The following is a 15,710-nucleotide window of genomic DNA, read 5'->3' on the forward strand; positions in this document are numbered from 1 at the left end:
GAACGGCAGGGCTGAAGGCAGGCTGGGGACGGGGGTGCTAGAATGAGCCGCCCTCCTCTGCCTCCAGACGAGGAGCCGTTTCTGATCTTCGCCAACCGGTACTACCTGCGTAAGCTCAACCTGGATGGCTCCAACTACACGCTGCTTAAGCAGGTGCCAGACCCGCCCTCCTCACCCCGCTGCCTCCCCAGACCCACAGCTACGTCCCTCACCCAGTACAGCCCCCCGTTCTCCGCACTCGGGCCCATGGCCATCCCCCCACTGACCTCTCCCGCCGTCCACGTCCTGACTCTTCGGTCACCCCTCTGCTCACCCCCCAAACCAAGGGCCTCAACAACGCTGTCGCCTTGGACTTTGACTACCGAGAGCAGATGATTTACTGGACAGACGTGACAACGCAGGGCAGCATGATCCGAAGGATGCACCTTAACGGGAGCAACGTCCAGGTGAGGCCGGGCGCAGAGTCAGCCCGTGCCCCCGCCCAGGGGGCCCTCTCTGCTTCAAGGCCATCTCCCCTTCTTCCCACCCACCCCACTGAATTATTCCTTTTCCCCGCTCCACACTGAGTCACCGCAGGACTCTGCCTGTCCTTACTCCTCTCTCCCCTAAGCCCAGCGAGCGAGGTCTAGGAGATTCCTGTCTCTCTTTCCCTAATTAGCTGTAAGTTCCCCTTCTGTCTGACCTCCCTTAAACCTGTGCTCCCAGGCACTGTGGGGCTTGGGTTGTGGTCTCTCTCATCCAGAGACCCCTATCCTCGAGCCTGGGCTGACACCATGCCCGGGGCTGGGCCTTTTCCATCCACTGTGCTCCTAGAGCGGCTGAGGGTCCTGCCCCAACTCACCCAGGGCCCTTCCTCCCTGCCCCTGCCCGCAGGTGCTGCACAGGACGGGCCTCAGCAATCCCGACGGGCTGGCTGTGGATTGGGTCGGCGGCAACCTATACTGGTGTGACAAAGGCCGGGACACCATCGAAGTGTCCAAGCTCAACGGGGCCTATCGCACGGTGTTGGTCAGCTCTGGCCTCCGTGAGCCCAGGGCTCTGGTGGTGGACGTGCAGAATGGGTACGTGGGCGAGGAGGGTTGGGGGAGCCTCTGAAGGCAGCTGGTACACTCGGGCGTCCAGGCCCAGCCTCCCTGCAGGCTCCTGGTGGGACTGGTTGCTGGATATCTCAGGGCTGACTGCTCACCCACCTGACAGGTACCTGTACTGGACAGACTGGGGGGACCACTCACTGATCGGCCGGATCGGCATGGATGGGTCTGGCCGCAGTGTCATCGTGGACACCAAGATCACGTGGCCCAACGGCCTGACCCTGGACTACGTCACCGAGCGCATCTACTGGGCCGACGCCCGTGAGGACTACATTGAGTTTGCCAGCCTGGATGGCTCCAATCGTCACGTTGGTCAGTGTGCCAGTGAGGCTGCCCAGGCACAGCAGACCTAGTGGGGATGGGGGTTCTGAAGCTACAGGGGATCAGGCCTTTGGGGCAAGAGTAGGCTTAAAAGCCAGAGGGCATGGTCTGAGGACACCACCCACCGGGGGTCTGGGGGTTCAGAGCACCCCAGGGTATGCCCCCTGGATCCGCCCAGGCATGAGGAAACCACCAGCTCCCTCGGGAAGGAGAGAGAGCGGCACCTTCCCACGCACAGTTTCAGATGACAGGCCCTGAGGAAGGTGGGAGCAGAAGGGCTGGGGCTGGCGTACCCAGGACGCCCCCACTCCTTCCCAGGGAACCGTAGAGTGTATTTGGGCAGGAACCTGTTGTCAGACAGGCCAGGAGTTGCGTTTCAGCTCTGCCACTTACCAGCTGTGCGGCCAGGGGCTGGAGCTGGGCTAGTGCCCCCCTCACAGGGCTGCTGTGGGGTTAAGGGCCCAGTAGGGAAGGCGCCCAGTACTACTCGGTGCTGACCGGCCGCCCGGCCTGTCCCCCGGCCCCCTGCCGCCCTCAGTGCTGAGCCAGGACATACCGCACATCTTCGCCCTGACCCTGTTCGAGGACTATGTCTACTGGACCGACTGGGAGACAAAGTCCATCAACAGAGCCCACAAGACCACGGGCACCAACAAGACGCTTCTCATCAGCACACTGCACCGGCCCATGGACCTGCATGTCTTCCACGCCCTGCGCCAGCCTGACGGTAAGCGGCCGAGGACCGAGAGCCGACCCCGCTGAGCCAGGCACGAGGGGCCCCTGCGGTGGGACGGGGCCCCACTGTCTCAGCAGGGCTGCCAGGCCACCCCTCCCCCAGCGCTGACCAAGCAGCGCCTGCAGACACCAGGAGATTCGGAGGCCTGTAGACAGGCTACGTTCCGGCTCTCAGGAGCTACAGCCCAGCTGGGGTCCAGCCCGAGAACCTTGTAGCGGCGAGGCCCTGAGGCCGTCCAGTAGAGCAGGTCTGGGTGGAGACCACCAAGGCCAGACCCCGAAGGCAGGCAGGCCAGAGCTGAGGGGGAGAGCACAGGGGAGGCAGCGTGTGGGGTTCGGGTCCAGCCTGATCCTGGGACCTCAGCAGAGTCCTCTCCTATCTCTGGCTTCAGCTCCCTCCTGAAAGAGCAGGGTCTGGACCCATCCCACCTCTGCCCAGGATAGATGGGCCAGGCAGCCTTTGGAAGACCAGAAAACGTGTTACCAGTGAGCACTGCCCTCGCCCCGCCAGAGGCCGGCGGCCCAGGGAGCAGTGGTCCATACACTGGGCCAGTCCGCCACCCTCTAACCACGTTTCCTCCGGCAGTGCCCAACCACCCCTGCAAGGTCAACAATGGCGGCTGCAGCAACCTTTGCCTGCTGTCCCCCGGGGGCGGCCACAAGTGTGCCTGTCCCACCAACTTCTACCTGGGCGGCGATGGGCGCAACTGTGTGTCCAACTGCACAGCCAGCCAGGTGAGGTTCTTCCCCGGACCCCGCTCCCCATACCTCGTTCCCCGATCTCCCACACCACTACCTGCACTCCTCCTGGGACCCCAGCACCCGCCCTACTGTCCTCACACATCTGGTTTTCCCACGCTAACACCCCCGCATTTCTTGCCTACCTCTTGTCTCCCCACAGCAATACTTTTACACCCGTCACCTCACACAAACACCCCACCCCCTAACCCTGACTCCCCCCGCCGACCTCCACACAGATGCCCCCTCGCCTGGCCTTCCTGCGCTCACCACACCCCAACCTCCCATCCAGCTCAACCTCCCCCCAAGATACCTGACCCCCCTGCTTCTTTGAGACATCCCGGCCCCTCGAAAGAAAGCCTCCCGAGGTCCCCAGACCCCCACCAACCCCTCTCGCCCCCACCTGCCCTCCAGTTTGTGTGCAAGAACGACAAGTGCATCCCCTTCTGGTGGAAGTGTGACACGGAGGACGACTGCGGGGACCACTCGGACGAGCCCCCGGACTGTCGTGAGTGCCCGGGTGGGGTGGCAAGAGGGTCCTGCGTCAGGGCCGCCCGACTCCCGAGGCCCCGAGTGGCCCGCCCCCCGGCCCTGCTGACGCTGAGCCTCCCCTCCCGGCAGCCGAGTTCAAGTGCCGCCCAGGACAGTTCCAGTGCTCGACGGGCATCTGCACGAACCCGGCCTTCATCTGTGACGGGGACAATGACTGCCAAGACAACAGTGACGAGGCCAACTGCGGTAAAGGGCCGCCCTCCCGCCCCGCTTTGTCCTCCCCGGGATTTGGGGGTTTGGTAACTGCGCTCCCAGGGCAAGGAGCCCCAGCCCACAGCGGCCACCTCTCCAGGCTGGACTCCTGCTTCTCCAGCCCTGGGCCCACGCTCTCCCCCCGAGGGAGTGGGCCCCCGCCCCTCCCGAATCCTGCACCCACCGTTAGTTACCCTCCCCTCCTGCCACCCCCACAGACATCCACGTCTGCTTGCCCAGTCAGTTCAAGTGCACCAACACCAACCGCTGTATTCCCGGCATCTTCCGCTGCAATGGGCAGGACAACTGCGGAGACGGGGAGGACGAGAGGGACTGCCGTGAGTGCCCCGGGTGGTGGCAGGGAGGGGGGTGGTGGAAAACGGGCACGGAAACACGATTCACATTGAAATCTAGCCCCCGCTTCTTCTAGGGGTCGTGCTGCTCTCAAGTAATGTTACTAGATGAGCAACATGAATTATATGGGGTGTGACTTGGTTTGCTCGTAAAATCATCATGCATGTCGTAGAGATGTGCGGATCCAGAAGACAAAATCACCAAAGTTGAAGATGATTTTCCTTCCTCCCAAGAAATTGCCGGCAGGACCAGGACAAGGCCAGGGCTTGGGAGAGGGAGAAAATGGGGATCTTGAACTGTGCGGGGCAGGTGGAATGGGCAGGTCCTCATTCTCTCCCCAACCCCGCAGCCGAGGTGACCTGTGCCCCCAACCAGTTCCAGTGCTCCATCACCAAGCGCTGCATCCCCCGCGTCTGGGTCTGTGACCGGGACAACGACTGTGTGGACGGCAGTGACGAGCCCGCCAACTGCAGTGAGTCTCCTGGAGCCCACCCTCCCTCCACAGTGTCTGCTGCTCCCACCACCCCCACGGGTGACCCCCCTCGGTGGCCGCTCCCACCCAGACCGCACCCTCCCAGTGCATTCCTGAAAGGAGCCTCCCCCTCATCGCTGGGCCACCCCCTTGCAGCCCAGATGACCTGTGGAGTGGACGAATTCCGCTGCAAGGACTCGGGCCGCTGTATCCCGGCGCGCTGGAAGTGTGATGGAGAGGACGACTGCGGGGACGGCTCGGATGAGCCCAAAGAAGAGTGTGGTGAGCTTCCCCAGCCCTGCTCCAGGGAGAGGCACCTGACGGGGAGGGCTGGGGCTGCCTGCCGCCTGGGTCCCACTCCTGTCTAATTCCCGTCCCCACTCCTGCCAGCACCTCATCGGCACACACCTGGCCACCCTATGGGATCTGTCGATCCCCTCCCCAGAGCAGCTCCATCCTTTCGTGTCCCTCCTGCCCCAGAAGTCCCCATAGACTCCACATCTCAGAATGCAGCCTGGACTCCCACTGCTGACCTTTTTGTCAGGCTGAAATGCCCACTCTCCCACTCCTGGCCATCCTGACCACACCTTCCGGGGCCCTGACGTCTGCCCCCCGCTCTATCCCTGACTGCCCCTCAATCTTGCCTCTTCTAGACGAGCGTACCTGTGAGCCCTACCAGTTCCGCTGCAAGAACAACCGCTGTGTGCCGGGCCGCTGGCAGTGCGATTACGACAACGACTGTGGCGACAACTCCGATGAGGAGAGCTGCAGTATGTCCCCTACCCCATCCCCCCCGGCCCAGCAGGTGTCCTCCCCCAGGAGACCTCCCCGCTCAGTACCCCTGCCCCACCGCCACCAGGCTGCACTAGAGCAGGTGGCTGCTTCCCAGGGCTGGGGGTCAGGAGCTCCCTCCCGCCTCACCCCACCCCACCCCGCTCCATGTTGTGTATTTGAGTTTGTGCCATTTCACCTCATCTCATGTTTCTCTCCATTTTCACACTGTCCTCTTGGGGTTGCAGAGGTAGGTGTCTCTGATGTGCCCGTGCTCCTACCACATCCCCCTGCTGCTGCCCCAGAGCCCACCCGTCCCCGTGCTGTGCCAGCCCATCCTCCTTTACTGGCCTCTCCCTAAACCCTGGTGCTTGTCTTAGTGGTCTTGCCCCTCCCTTGCCCTCCCCACACACAGTCTGTCCTGAGGGCAGGGCCGGGGACCCGTGCCCTCTCTAGTGTGTCTGCCCCAGACGGGTAAGTGTGAGTGCCCTCTGGGCCTGACCGGTCCTATGAGGACAGCCAGTTGGCTTGCCCAGGATTAGTTGAGCATCTTGGTCATTATGCCAGTCAACTGTGGCCTTCAGGGACTCAGGGACGGGTGATATTGCTCTGCAAGGGCTGGAGATGCTCTCGAGGGCTGAGTCCGTATGCCCACCCTTCTGGGGCCTGTCTCTCCCCTGTCCTTCCCAGCCCCTCGGCCCTGCTCTGAGAGTGAGTTCTCCTGCGCCAATGGCCGATGCATCGCTGGGCGCTGGAAATGTGATGGGGATCATGACTGTGCAGATGGCTCAGACGAGGTGGGCAGGGAGACCAGAAGGAGGGAGGGATGGCCTTAGAAGAGTCAGGGCAGGCCTGCAGGGGTGCCCAGGTCTGACCAGGATGCTCCTCCTGCGCCCACAGAAAGACTGTACCCCCCGCTGTGACATGGACCAGTTCCAGTGCAAGAGTGGTCACTGCATCCCCCTGCGCTGGCGCTGTGATGCAGATGCTGACTGCATGGACGGCAGTGACGAGGAAGCCTGCGGCACTGGCGGTGAGCCCCTCCGGCTCGGCTCCCCAGCCCTCCCACCCTACCGCCACCCCGCAGTAGCACTTAATCAGGAGCCAGTTGGGTTGAAATCCAGCAGAAACCTGTGGGCTGTGTCCACCCAGGCCCCATCCCACAAGTTCCAACACAGCAGTCAGCTGCCCTGAGAAGTCAAGTCCCTGCTCACTTTCCTTTCCTGGGGCAGTGGGCGGGCCGGGTGAGAGAAGGTTGGCGCTTGGAGCAGTGAGGGCAGATATCCTAGCTCTGTGCTGGTGGGCTAAGGACAGGGATTGGAACCTAGGTCTCCTGACTCCCAGCTGAGTGTACCTGCCATTGAACTACAGTAGGCCCCGGAGCCCTGCCACACCACCAGAGAAAGAGGGCTCTCTGGACTCCTCTGGACACTTCCCCAAAAATGCCTCTTCTCCCCTAAATACCAGAGGAGGCAGTTCTGCCCAGCTTACCCGGCTGGTAGAAAATTAGGAAACTCGGGTTCGATCTGGTGGTACCACCGCTTTCCCCGTGTTCCCTCTAGGTCTCTGCCCCTGGAGGGAGGGGTCTGGGCAAGACCCGGCCGCCAGCAGCCTGGGGCTCTGGGCTCATTCTTTACTCTTTGCTCCCCCTGACGCCCAGTGCGGACCTGCCCCCTGGACGAGTTCCAGTGCAACAACACCCTGTGCAAGCCGCTAGCGTGGAAGTGCGACGGCGAGGACGACTGCGGAGACAACTCAGACGAGAACCCAGAGGAGTGCGGTGAGGCTCCTGGGTGGGGGCGCGGCTTCGGACGGGGCGGGGCTCCCAGGCGGGGGCGGGGCTTCTGTCGGGGCGTGGGCGGGGTTCTGACGCACCCTGGTGGCCCTCGGCCCGCCCCCGCTCCCCCCTCCCAGGCTGATTCTGACTTGTCTCCTCTCGCTGCTGCAGCCAGGTTCGTGTGCCCTCCAAACCGGCCCTTCCGTTGCAAGAACGACCGCGTCTGCCTGTGGATCGGGCGCCAGTGCGACGGCACGGACAACTGCGGGGATGGGACTGATGAGGAGGACTGTGGTGAGCAGGGGGCCAGTAAGGGGGAGCCTGGGCCGCCTAGAGTGGGGGTGCTGCAGGCAGTGGGGCTGGGCCAGGTGGGCTCATCATCTGTTGAGCCGATTCACCGGGAGAGGGGAGGATCCACTGCCGGGAGCCTGGAGGCCCTGTCTTGTTGGGAAAGAAGCCCCTGAGGAAGGTGTTGAGGTGGAGACTGAGAATCTGGATGTTTAACCAGCTTCCCCTGAAGCTTGACAGCCAAGCTTGGGACCCCCTCTACCCGTGATTGACTGGGGGTTCCAGTGGGAAGAGGGGACAGGGTGGTAAATACCCAGGACCTCAAGCCCCGCCCTCCCCCAGAGCCGCCCACAGCCCAGACCCCCCACTGCAAAGACAAGAAGGAGTTTCTGTGCCGGAACCAGCACTGCCTCTCCTCCTCGCTGCGCTGCAACATGTTCGATGACTGCGGGGACGGCTCTGACGAGGAGGGCTGCAGCATCGGTGAGACCCGGCGTGCTGGGGCGGGGTTTGGCCGGGAGGGGCTGAGAGCCGAAGCCCAGGCCTAGACTCTCTGTCTTTGCAGACCCCAAGCTGACCAGCTGCGCCGCCAACGCCAGCATCTGCGGGGATGAGGCACGCTGCGTGCGCACCGAGAAAGCCGCGTACTGTGCCTGCCGCTCTGGCTTCCACACGGTGCCAGGCCAGCCTGGATGCCAGGGTAGGAAGGTGGGGCCCAGCGGGGAGGGCAGAAGCCCCAGACTCAAGACTTTCCATGACCCTCCTGTGTAACCCCCAGACATCAACGAATGCCTGCGCTTCGGCACCTGCTCACAGCTCTGCAACAACACCAAGGGCGGCCACCTGTGCAGCTGCGCGCGCAACTTCATGAAGACGCACAACACCTGCAAGGCGGAAGGTGGGAGCTGGGAGAGGGCGGGGAGAGGGGGCGGGGCTTACAATGCCAGGATAAGAAACGGGACCTGGAACGCCGTGTTTTCCTCCAAGCACCCTTGCCCAAGCTTGAAATTCCAGACCCTCAGTACAGCTTTCTGCACTCCGTTCTGGCAGCCATGCAGGGGCCCGAGGTCCTGGGGCTGAGGAAGTTTGGGGGCAGAGCACGCAGGCGGCATCACCACACTTACAGAGCCAAGTGTACCCCACTTGCATATTCCCATTATGCTTTTTTCATGTTTATTGAGGTATAATTGACAAAATTGTAAGATATTTAATGTGTGCAAGGCGATGATTTGATGTACATACGCCTTGTGAAAGGATTCCCCCTGCATCGAGTTAACACATCCATCAGTTCACGTATTTACTTTTTTTTTTTTTTTGGTGAGAACATGTGAGTTCTACACCCACATATGCTTTGACACACACCTGCACCTTCCTCATGCCTGTATACAAACACACCCCACATCCGTGTATGCACACCCAGGCACACACACACTGTGCACACACAACCCCACCACACGTGCCCAAGTGCATGCAGATGCCCATGCACACCTGCCCCCCTCCGTGGCCATGCTCACACACCCCCACATGTGTGTGCACTCGCAAGCAGATATCAGTGTGGAGCAGGGACTGTGGTGATACTAGCAGAGGCCACGAGGAGGCAGAAGTCCATGAGGCTGGAGGAGGAGGGTCAGCAGGTCACACTAGATCACCTCAGGAGAGGAGAGGAGGGGAGGGGAGGGGCGGGGAGGGGAGGGGAGTTCCAGGGGCTGAGGCTGGAGTCCTGAAGCCTGGCTCTGGGGCAGGATGACAGAGGCTTCTGACTGGGTAAGATGGTTTGATTAGGAGAAGAGACATTGTTAGTGTGAAAGGCGCTGGGCTGGGTGGGGAGCACGTTGCGGCGGCTCCTTCCAGCACCGGGCCCAGCAGCCCCCAGCCCCACCTTTCACCCCCACCAACATCTGGTCTCTTGTCCCTCCAGGCTCTGAGTATCAGGTCCTGTACATCGCTGATGACAACGAGATCCGAAGCCTGTTCCCCAGTCACCCCCATTCGGCTTACGAGCAGGCCTTCCAGGGTGACGAGAGTGTCCGCATCGATGCCATGGATGTCCATGTCAAGGCTGGCCGCGTCTACTGGACCAATTGGCACACGGGCACCATCTCCTACCGTAGCCTGCCACCTGCTGCGCCTCCCACCACTTCCAATCGCCACCGGCGACAGATTGACCGGGGTGTCACCCACCTTAATGTGAGCACCCAGCCTGGGGTGGGACCTGCGTGGAGGCACGGGCTGGGTGGGAAGACTCCAAAAAGCAGACTGTTCAGAGCAGAGTTTGCAGAGGACAGAGGAAGGGCCAAAGGGTGAGACTGGCATGCAGGGCAGACCCCGGATTACGTCATGAGGCGCGGACAGCAGGTAGACAGAGCAGCACCATTGTCAGTAGGTGTTTCTGCCGCATGGCAGCCCGAGGCTACAGGGCACAGGGGGCACCTGGCCAGCAGCATCAGAGCCACGTTCAGTTCCTGATCGTCACAGGCAGCCCACTAGCTAACCTATTCCATCTTACTAACCTATTTCGTCTCTTTGGGCTTTACTCTGTTCCTCAATAAATCAGGGTCGCGATATCTAGCAGGGACAGGCTGACCGGGTGTCGGGGGGCTGGACGATGGGCAGGAAGACAAAAGGTGGAAGCCTCTGAAACTGTAACCCCCTCATCCAGATTTCAGGGCTCAAGATGCCAAGGGGCATCGCCATCGACTGGGTTGCCGGGAACGTGTATTGGACCGACTCGGGCCGAGATGTGATTGAAGTGGCGCAGATGAAGGGCGAGAACCGCAAGACGCTCATCTCCGGCATGATTGACGAGCCCCACGCCATCGTGGTGGACCCGCTGAGGGGGTGGGCAGGGGTCCCGGGGGGAGGCATCTGGGCTGGGGCTAGGCAGCCCCTGGGTTGGAGGTGGGTGCCCAGCATCCCCCGGCTTGTCCTTCCTCTCCCAGACCAGCCTGAGGTCAGAGTCCTCTGCAGGCCCCTGGGTCTTCCAGGCTGCGCCCAGCCCTGGCCCTCCCTGACGCTGCTTGGGGTCCTGCTGGCCTGCTCAGGTGGGGCCTGACCTCCACTTGGCTGGCTGTCACGGGCAGCCAGCTTCTGGGCTTCTCCTCTGCTCCAGGGGGCAGCTCTGCCTACTTAGATGACTCTGGAGCAGCACAGTGTGGTTTTAGAGTAAAAGATCTTTAACCTGGTCAGGAAGTTGACTCCCCCCACTGCTCTCTGGAGGAGGTGGACAAGAACACCCTCCTCTCTGTGTACCCAGCAGTCTCTGTGCCCTGTGCCCACCTTGAGTGGCCTCCTGTGGGAGCCCAGGTCCTAGCCACACTCATTCCTTCTCCCTCCCCAGCACCATGTACTGGTCAGACTGGGGGAACCACCCCAAGATTGAAACAGCAGCCATGGATGGGACCCTTCGGGAGACACTGGTACAGGACAACATCCAGTGGCCCACAGGTCCGTGCAGAAGTGGGCAGGGGATGTGGGAGGGGTAGGCTCGCTGAGCCTGGGGCCACACAAAAGTTAGGGGAAGAGGCTTGGACTGGGATGGGACAGATGGGTTGTGGAGGCTTTTCCCAGAAGAGGTGATTGGGAGTGATCATGGGAACAGGGTGGAACTGTCCCAAACATGGAGACAGTCCCGCTTGCTCCCCCAGCCTGGGGCAGGGGGGCTGGGCCCTCACAGTGCTCTCTGCTCCCCCAGGCCTGGCCGTGGATTACCACAATGAACGTCTGTACTGGGCGGATGCCAAGCTCTCAGTCATCGGCAGCATCCGGCTCAACGGCACTGACCCCATCGTGGCTGCTGACAGCAAACGAGGTCAGAGTCCACCAGCAGCCTCGGGCCCTTGTCCTCCCCTCTGAGCCCAAGGCCTCACCTAGCACCTACCATCCTCCTCGGCCTGGCCCTCAACAATCTTGCAGTGCGTTTCAGGCCCCTCCCAACCAGACACCCCCTGCACCAGTCCTGCAGGCCTGAGGCTCACCCTGACCCTCTGGGCCACTTTTCCATTCATTCATTCTACCAATGAGTATTGAGCTGCGTGGAGGCAATATGGGTAATAATAGGAACTCAGCCAATGTGAGAAGAGGGAGCAGAAGTTGACCCTGACCCCAGACGTCTAGGGCTGATGGGACCTTTTGCCAGTAGTGGCCACAGCAGGAGGAACAGGTTGAGGAGAGTTTGCTTTGGGATGTTTGAGTTAGAGGTACCTGGGAGCCTTGGCGCCCACTGTCCTGGAGAGTGTGACCAGGGCCTGAGTCCCCTCTGACCCCCCCGCAGGCCTCAGTCACCCCTTCAGCATCGATGTCTTTGAGGATTACATCTATGGCGTCACCTACATCAATAATCGTGTCTTCAAGATCCATAAGTTTGGACATAGCCCGTTGATCAACCTGACGGGGGGCCTGAGCCACGCCTCGGATGTGGTCCTGTACCACCAGCACAAGCAGCCTGAAGGTGAGTGGAGACGGAGAGCCCAGGCTGGGGCAGGGAAGGCCAGGGGGTGCTGAGTCTCCAAGCTGCAGCCTCAGGTCCTGGTGGGCAGGGGAGGTTCTGGGTCCACAGGGCTCAGCATCCTCCCACCCCTGCCCTCACCTGCAGTGACCAACCCTTGTGACCGCAAGAAGTGCGAGTGGCTCTGCCTGCTGAGCCCCAGTGGGCCTGTCTGCACCTGTCCCAACGGGAAGAGACTAGACAATGGCACCTGTGTGGCCGTGCCCTCCCCAACGCCCCCGCCGGACGGTATGCTCACACCCCTCTCCGGTCCCCCGTCCCGTGCTCCAGAGCCCTCCTCCCTACAGCCCCTGAATTCCCCTCACCACCCCCCGGCGCTCCACCCCCCGCCGTGATCCTTCCTGCAGCTCCTCGGCCCGGAACCTGTAACCTGCAGTGCTTCAATGGTGGCAGCTGCTTCCTCAATGCACGGAGACAGCCCAAGTGCCGCTGCCAGCCCCGCTACACGGGCGACAAGTGTGAGCTGGACCAGTGCTGGGAGCACTGTCGCAACGGGGGCACGTGTGCTGCCTCCCCTTCCGGTATGGCCTTCAGTTCTCCTGCCGGGACTCCTCCCGGCCCCTGGGCCCCCAGCCCCTCCAGCAAGCCGCCTGCGCTCAGACAAATCCCCAGCCCCTGCCCGGCCTTACTTCACCCCTGCCCCCAGCCCCGTGTTGCTTTCCTCTGCCGTCTGCCCTCCGCCCAGGCCCTCCCAGCCCTGTTCCCCTGCAGCAGGGCAGGGCGGCTCAGTGGGCCACAGCCCCGCTCACACATCCTCTCCCGCCAGGCATGCCCACGTGCCGGTGCCCCACAGGCTTCACGGGCCCCAAATGCACCCAGCAGGTGTGTGCGGGGTACTGTGCCAACAACAGCACCTGCACCGTCAACCAGGGCAACCAGCCCCAGTGCCGATGCCTGCCTGGCTTCCTGGGCGACCGCTGCCAGTACCGTGAGTGAGCCGTCCCTGGGCCCTGGGGCAGGGCACGGTGGAGCTGGGGGTCTGAGAGCGTAGGTTGATGTCACAGGTGCGAGTTCTCTGGAGAGAGGCCGTTTGCGGCCCAGCCAGGCCCAAGTTGCCAGTGCTCCCCTGTGGAGGGGTCAGCACACTCCCCACCAAGGTAGTGAGCCCTCTGGCATCGGGATTATTCAAGCAAAAGCAGTGCCCTGTCAGGATGCTCCGGGACATCTTTGTATCCTGGAGCCTGTGACGTGGGGGCAGCCAGGGGCTCAGGAGGAGGCGGGAGGCACCCAAAAGGCCTGGGGGACCCCTCAGGTGGGCAGCTGCCCCCCACAACCTCTGGGGGACCCTCCTGAGGGTGGCGTTCGAGGCACCTCCTCTCCCACCCCCCAAACCACAGGGCAGTGCTCTGGCTACTGTGAGAACTTCGGCACGTGCCAGATGGCTGCTGACGGCTCCCGGCAGTGCCGCTGCACCGCCTACTTCGAGGGGCCCAGGTGTGAGGTGAACAAGTGTAGCCGCTGTCTCGACGGGGCCTGCGTGGTCAACAAGCAGAGCGGGGATGTCACCTGCAAGTGAGTGGGGCCCCGCCCTGTCCCACCTGCGGCCCACTCCTCCCAGCCCCGCCCCACCCCTTCCCCAGCATCTCAGATGCCCTCCGTCAGCCCTGCCCAGCCTCTCACTCCTTCCTGCAGCTGCTCCGATGGCCGGGTGGCCCCCAGCTGTCTGACCTGCGTTGGCCACTGCAGCAATGGCGGTTCCTGCACCATGAACAGCAAAATGATGCCCGAGTGCCAGTGAGTTGGGCCTGTGCCTCACTGAGGCCTAGATTATCCCTCCCTCCCCCGAGTCTGAGCTGGACCAGCAGAATCCTGCGGTCCCTCCCAGTTTCCCCGTCAGCCACGGTTGTGGACGACATGCCCCCTCAGCTCCGCCCCTCCCGTCTGCAGGTGCCCACCCCACATGGCGGGACCCCGGTGTGAGGAGCACGTGGTCGGCCAAGAGCAGCCTGGACGTAGGTGGCAGCGGTTGGGGAGGCAGGGCTGCCGGGACCTGGGACAGAGGGCTTTGTGCCTCCCAGGCCTTTCAGACTGAGCTTCCCACCTCCTCCCCTCTAGATATGGCCTCCATCCTAATCCCTTTGCTCTTGCTGCTGCTGCTGCTTCTGGTAGCAGGAGTGGTGTTCTGGTACAAGCGGCGAGTCCGAGGGTGAGTTATGGGGGGTCTGGAAAATTGTGGCCATGATTTTACCACCCTATAGCCATATCCCGCTAGAATCCCTGCCCCCAACCTCCTTCTTCCTCCCAGGGCTAAGGGCTTCCAGCATCAGCGGATGACCAACGGGGCCATGAACGTGGAGATTGGGAACCCCACGTATAAGATGTACGAAGGCGGGGAGCCTGATGATGTAGGGGGCCTATTGGATGCCGACTTCGCCCTGGACCCTGACAAGGTGGGCTGGGAGGACAGAGGAGGAGGCTTCCAGGACAGGGACAAAGGGCTGTGGGTGGGGTGACCAAGGGTATTGGGCTGGATGATGGAATGGAGGTGGGGATGGGGTACCCGGGCCACAGAGCCCAGCCCCTGATCCCCACCTGACCGCTCTGTCGCCTTGCAGCCCACCAACTTCACCAACCCCGTGTACGCCACACTCTATATGGGTGGTCATGGCAGCCGCCACTCCTTGGCCAGCACGGATGAGAAGCGAGAACTCCTGGGCCGGGGCCCTGAGGACGAGATAGGGGACCCCTTGGCATAGGATCCTGCACCATCGGACTTCTGCAGAGAGCCTCCTGCCCCCTGCCAGAGAGGTCCTTCAAGGAGCCCCCATCCTACCCCGCCAACCCCTCCCCAGCCCTGCTGGGATGTATAAATGTAAAAATGAAGGAATTACTTTTTATATGTGAGTGAGCAAGCGAGCAAGCGGGCACAGTATTATCTCTTTCCGTTCTCCTTCCTGCCTGCTCCTCAGCACCCCGCCCAATGCTGCCTTCCGGGAGGGGGCGCAGGAAGGGGGCCCCTGCAACTTACCGGTATAAGGGGGCCCTGCCTCCCACCTTCCCACCAAAAACGCAGCCCCACTGGGAGAGCTGGTGGTGCTGCCTCCCCCTCCCTGTACAAGACACTTCGTCAAGGCTCTCCCCCCTCATCGCCCCTACCCCTCCCAGCTCCCTGAGGGTTGACTCTGGGATTCTGGGGCGGGTGAGTCCTTTGCTGCCCTTGTCTGGAAGACTTGGCTCCGGCTGAGGTAGGAAGGAAAGGATGGAGTTTTTTAGTTCTTCTTGGGGGAGGCCATCCCATGCCCCAGCCCCTACTCTAGGGGCACCTCTGAGATGGCCACACTCAGTATCCCTACCAGACAGGCCCTCCCCCTCTCCAGTGCCCCCACTGTGGCTCCCAGGGCTGGAGACTTTCTTTGGTAAACACTCCCCCAGGCTCCCCTCCCCTGGGGATGAGGAGGAAGTGGGGCACACCAAGGAAGGGCAAGCGGGCAGCCCCGTTTTGGGGATATGAACGTTTTAATAATTTTTGCTGAATTCCTTTACAACTAAATAACACAGATATTGTTATAAATAAAACTGTAAAAAAAAAAAAAAGAAAAAGAAAAAAAGCCGTTTGTGTCTACCTGAGTGTGAGACTCTGGGAGCTGGCCTGTGCTTTCATGCTCCAGCCACCAGAGGGAGCCATGCTCTGTGCTGGAGGGAGGCTTGCGCATCGGGTCTTCAGTGCCCTTCTGGAGCTCCATCCGCCTTCATTGGGCTGTGGCAGGGAAGTGGGTGGCACTGGACTTGACCAGAAAGACCTGCTTCTCCTGGCTGTGTGAACTTGAACCAGTGACTTCACCTCTCTGGATCATGTGTTCTGTCTGGCTCTAGGACACTAACTCCAAGATCTGTTTCTCTGTATTGTCACTTTTATGGGACAACACTGCCACCCCTACCCAAAATTATCTCCCACAGTGAGAAATCCCACAATAA

General features: G+C 61.8%; 1 protein-coding gene across 2 annotated transcripts in view; it reads left to right on the forward strand.

The window, feature by feature from the left end:
• Window positions 1–15,338, forward strand: part of LRP1 (LDL receptor related protein 1) — a 78,783-nt gene extending 63,445 nt beyond the window's left edge. For both annotated transcript variants that reach the window (XM_060025038.1, XM_060025039.1), the window contains 33 exons: window positions 68–153; window positions 327–446; window positions 874–1,061; window positions 1,198–1,403; window positions 1,951–2,139; window positions 2,734–2,882; window positions 3,300–3,393; window positions 3,507–3,623; window positions 3,848–3,967; window positions 4,333–4,455; window positions 4,612–4,737; window positions 5,109–5,225; window positions 5,917–6,023; window positions 6,127–6,259; window positions 6,887–7,006; window positions 7,175–7,297; window positions 7,634–7,774; window positions 7,857–7,991; window positions 8,070–8,189; window positions 9,210–9,478; window positions 9,951–10,129; window positions 10,629–10,735; window positions 10,983–11,099; window positions 11,562–11,738; window positions 11,883–12,023; window positions 12,143–12,316; window positions 12,562–12,723; window positions 13,133–13,307; window positions 13,428–13,529; window positions 13,683–13,747; window positions 13,851–13,941; window positions 14,041–14,185; window positions 14,351–15,338. In XM_060025038.1, coding sequence (XP_059881021.1) covers window positions 68–153; window positions 327–446; window positions 874–1,061; window positions 1,198–1,403; window positions 1,951–2,139; window positions 2,734–2,882; window positions 3,300–3,393; window positions 3,507–3,623; window positions 3,848–3,967; window positions 4,333–4,455; window positions 4,612–4,737; window positions 5,109–5,225; window positions 5,917–6,023; window positions 6,127–6,259; window positions 6,887–7,006; window positions 7,175–7,297; window positions 7,634–7,774; window positions 7,857–7,991; window positions 8,070–8,189; window positions 9,210–9,478; window positions 9,951–10,129; window positions 10,629–10,735; window positions 10,983–11,099; window positions 11,562–11,738; window positions 11,883–12,023; window positions 12,143–12,316; window positions 12,562–12,723; window positions 13,133–13,307; window positions 13,428–13,529; window positions 13,683–13,747; window positions 13,851–13,941; window positions 14,041–14,185; window positions 14,351–14,491 — 4,559 coding nt within the window. In that variant the 3' untranslated portion in view covers window positions 14,492–15,338. The remainder of the gene's footprint in view (window positions 1–67; window positions 154–326; window positions 447–873; window positions 1,062–1,197; window positions 1,404–1,950; window positions 2,140–2,733; window positions 2,883–3,299; window positions 3,394–3,506; window positions 3,624–3,847; window positions 3,968–4,332; window positions 4,456–4,611; window positions 4,738–5,108; window positions 5,226–5,916; window positions 6,024–6,126; window positions 6,260–6,886; window positions 7,007–7,174; window positions 7,298–7,633; window positions 7,775–7,856; window positions 7,992–8,069; window positions 8,190–9,209; window positions 9,479–9,950; window positions 10,130–10,628; window positions 10,736–10,982; window positions 11,100–11,561; window positions 11,739–11,882; window positions 12,024–12,142; window positions 12,317–12,561; window positions 12,724–13,132; window positions 13,308–13,427; window positions 13,530–13,682; window positions 13,748–13,850; window positions 13,942–14,040; window positions 14,186–14,350) is intronic.
• The last annotated feature ends 372 nt before the right edge of the window (window positions 15,339–15,710 follow it).

This window comes from Delphinus delphis, chromosome 11 (assembly GCF_949987515.2).
Source record: "Delphinus delphis chromosome 11, mDelDel1.2, whole genome shotgun sequence".
NCBI lineage: Eukaryota > Metazoa > Chordata > Mammalia > Artiodactyla > Delphinidae > Delphinus > Delphinus delphis.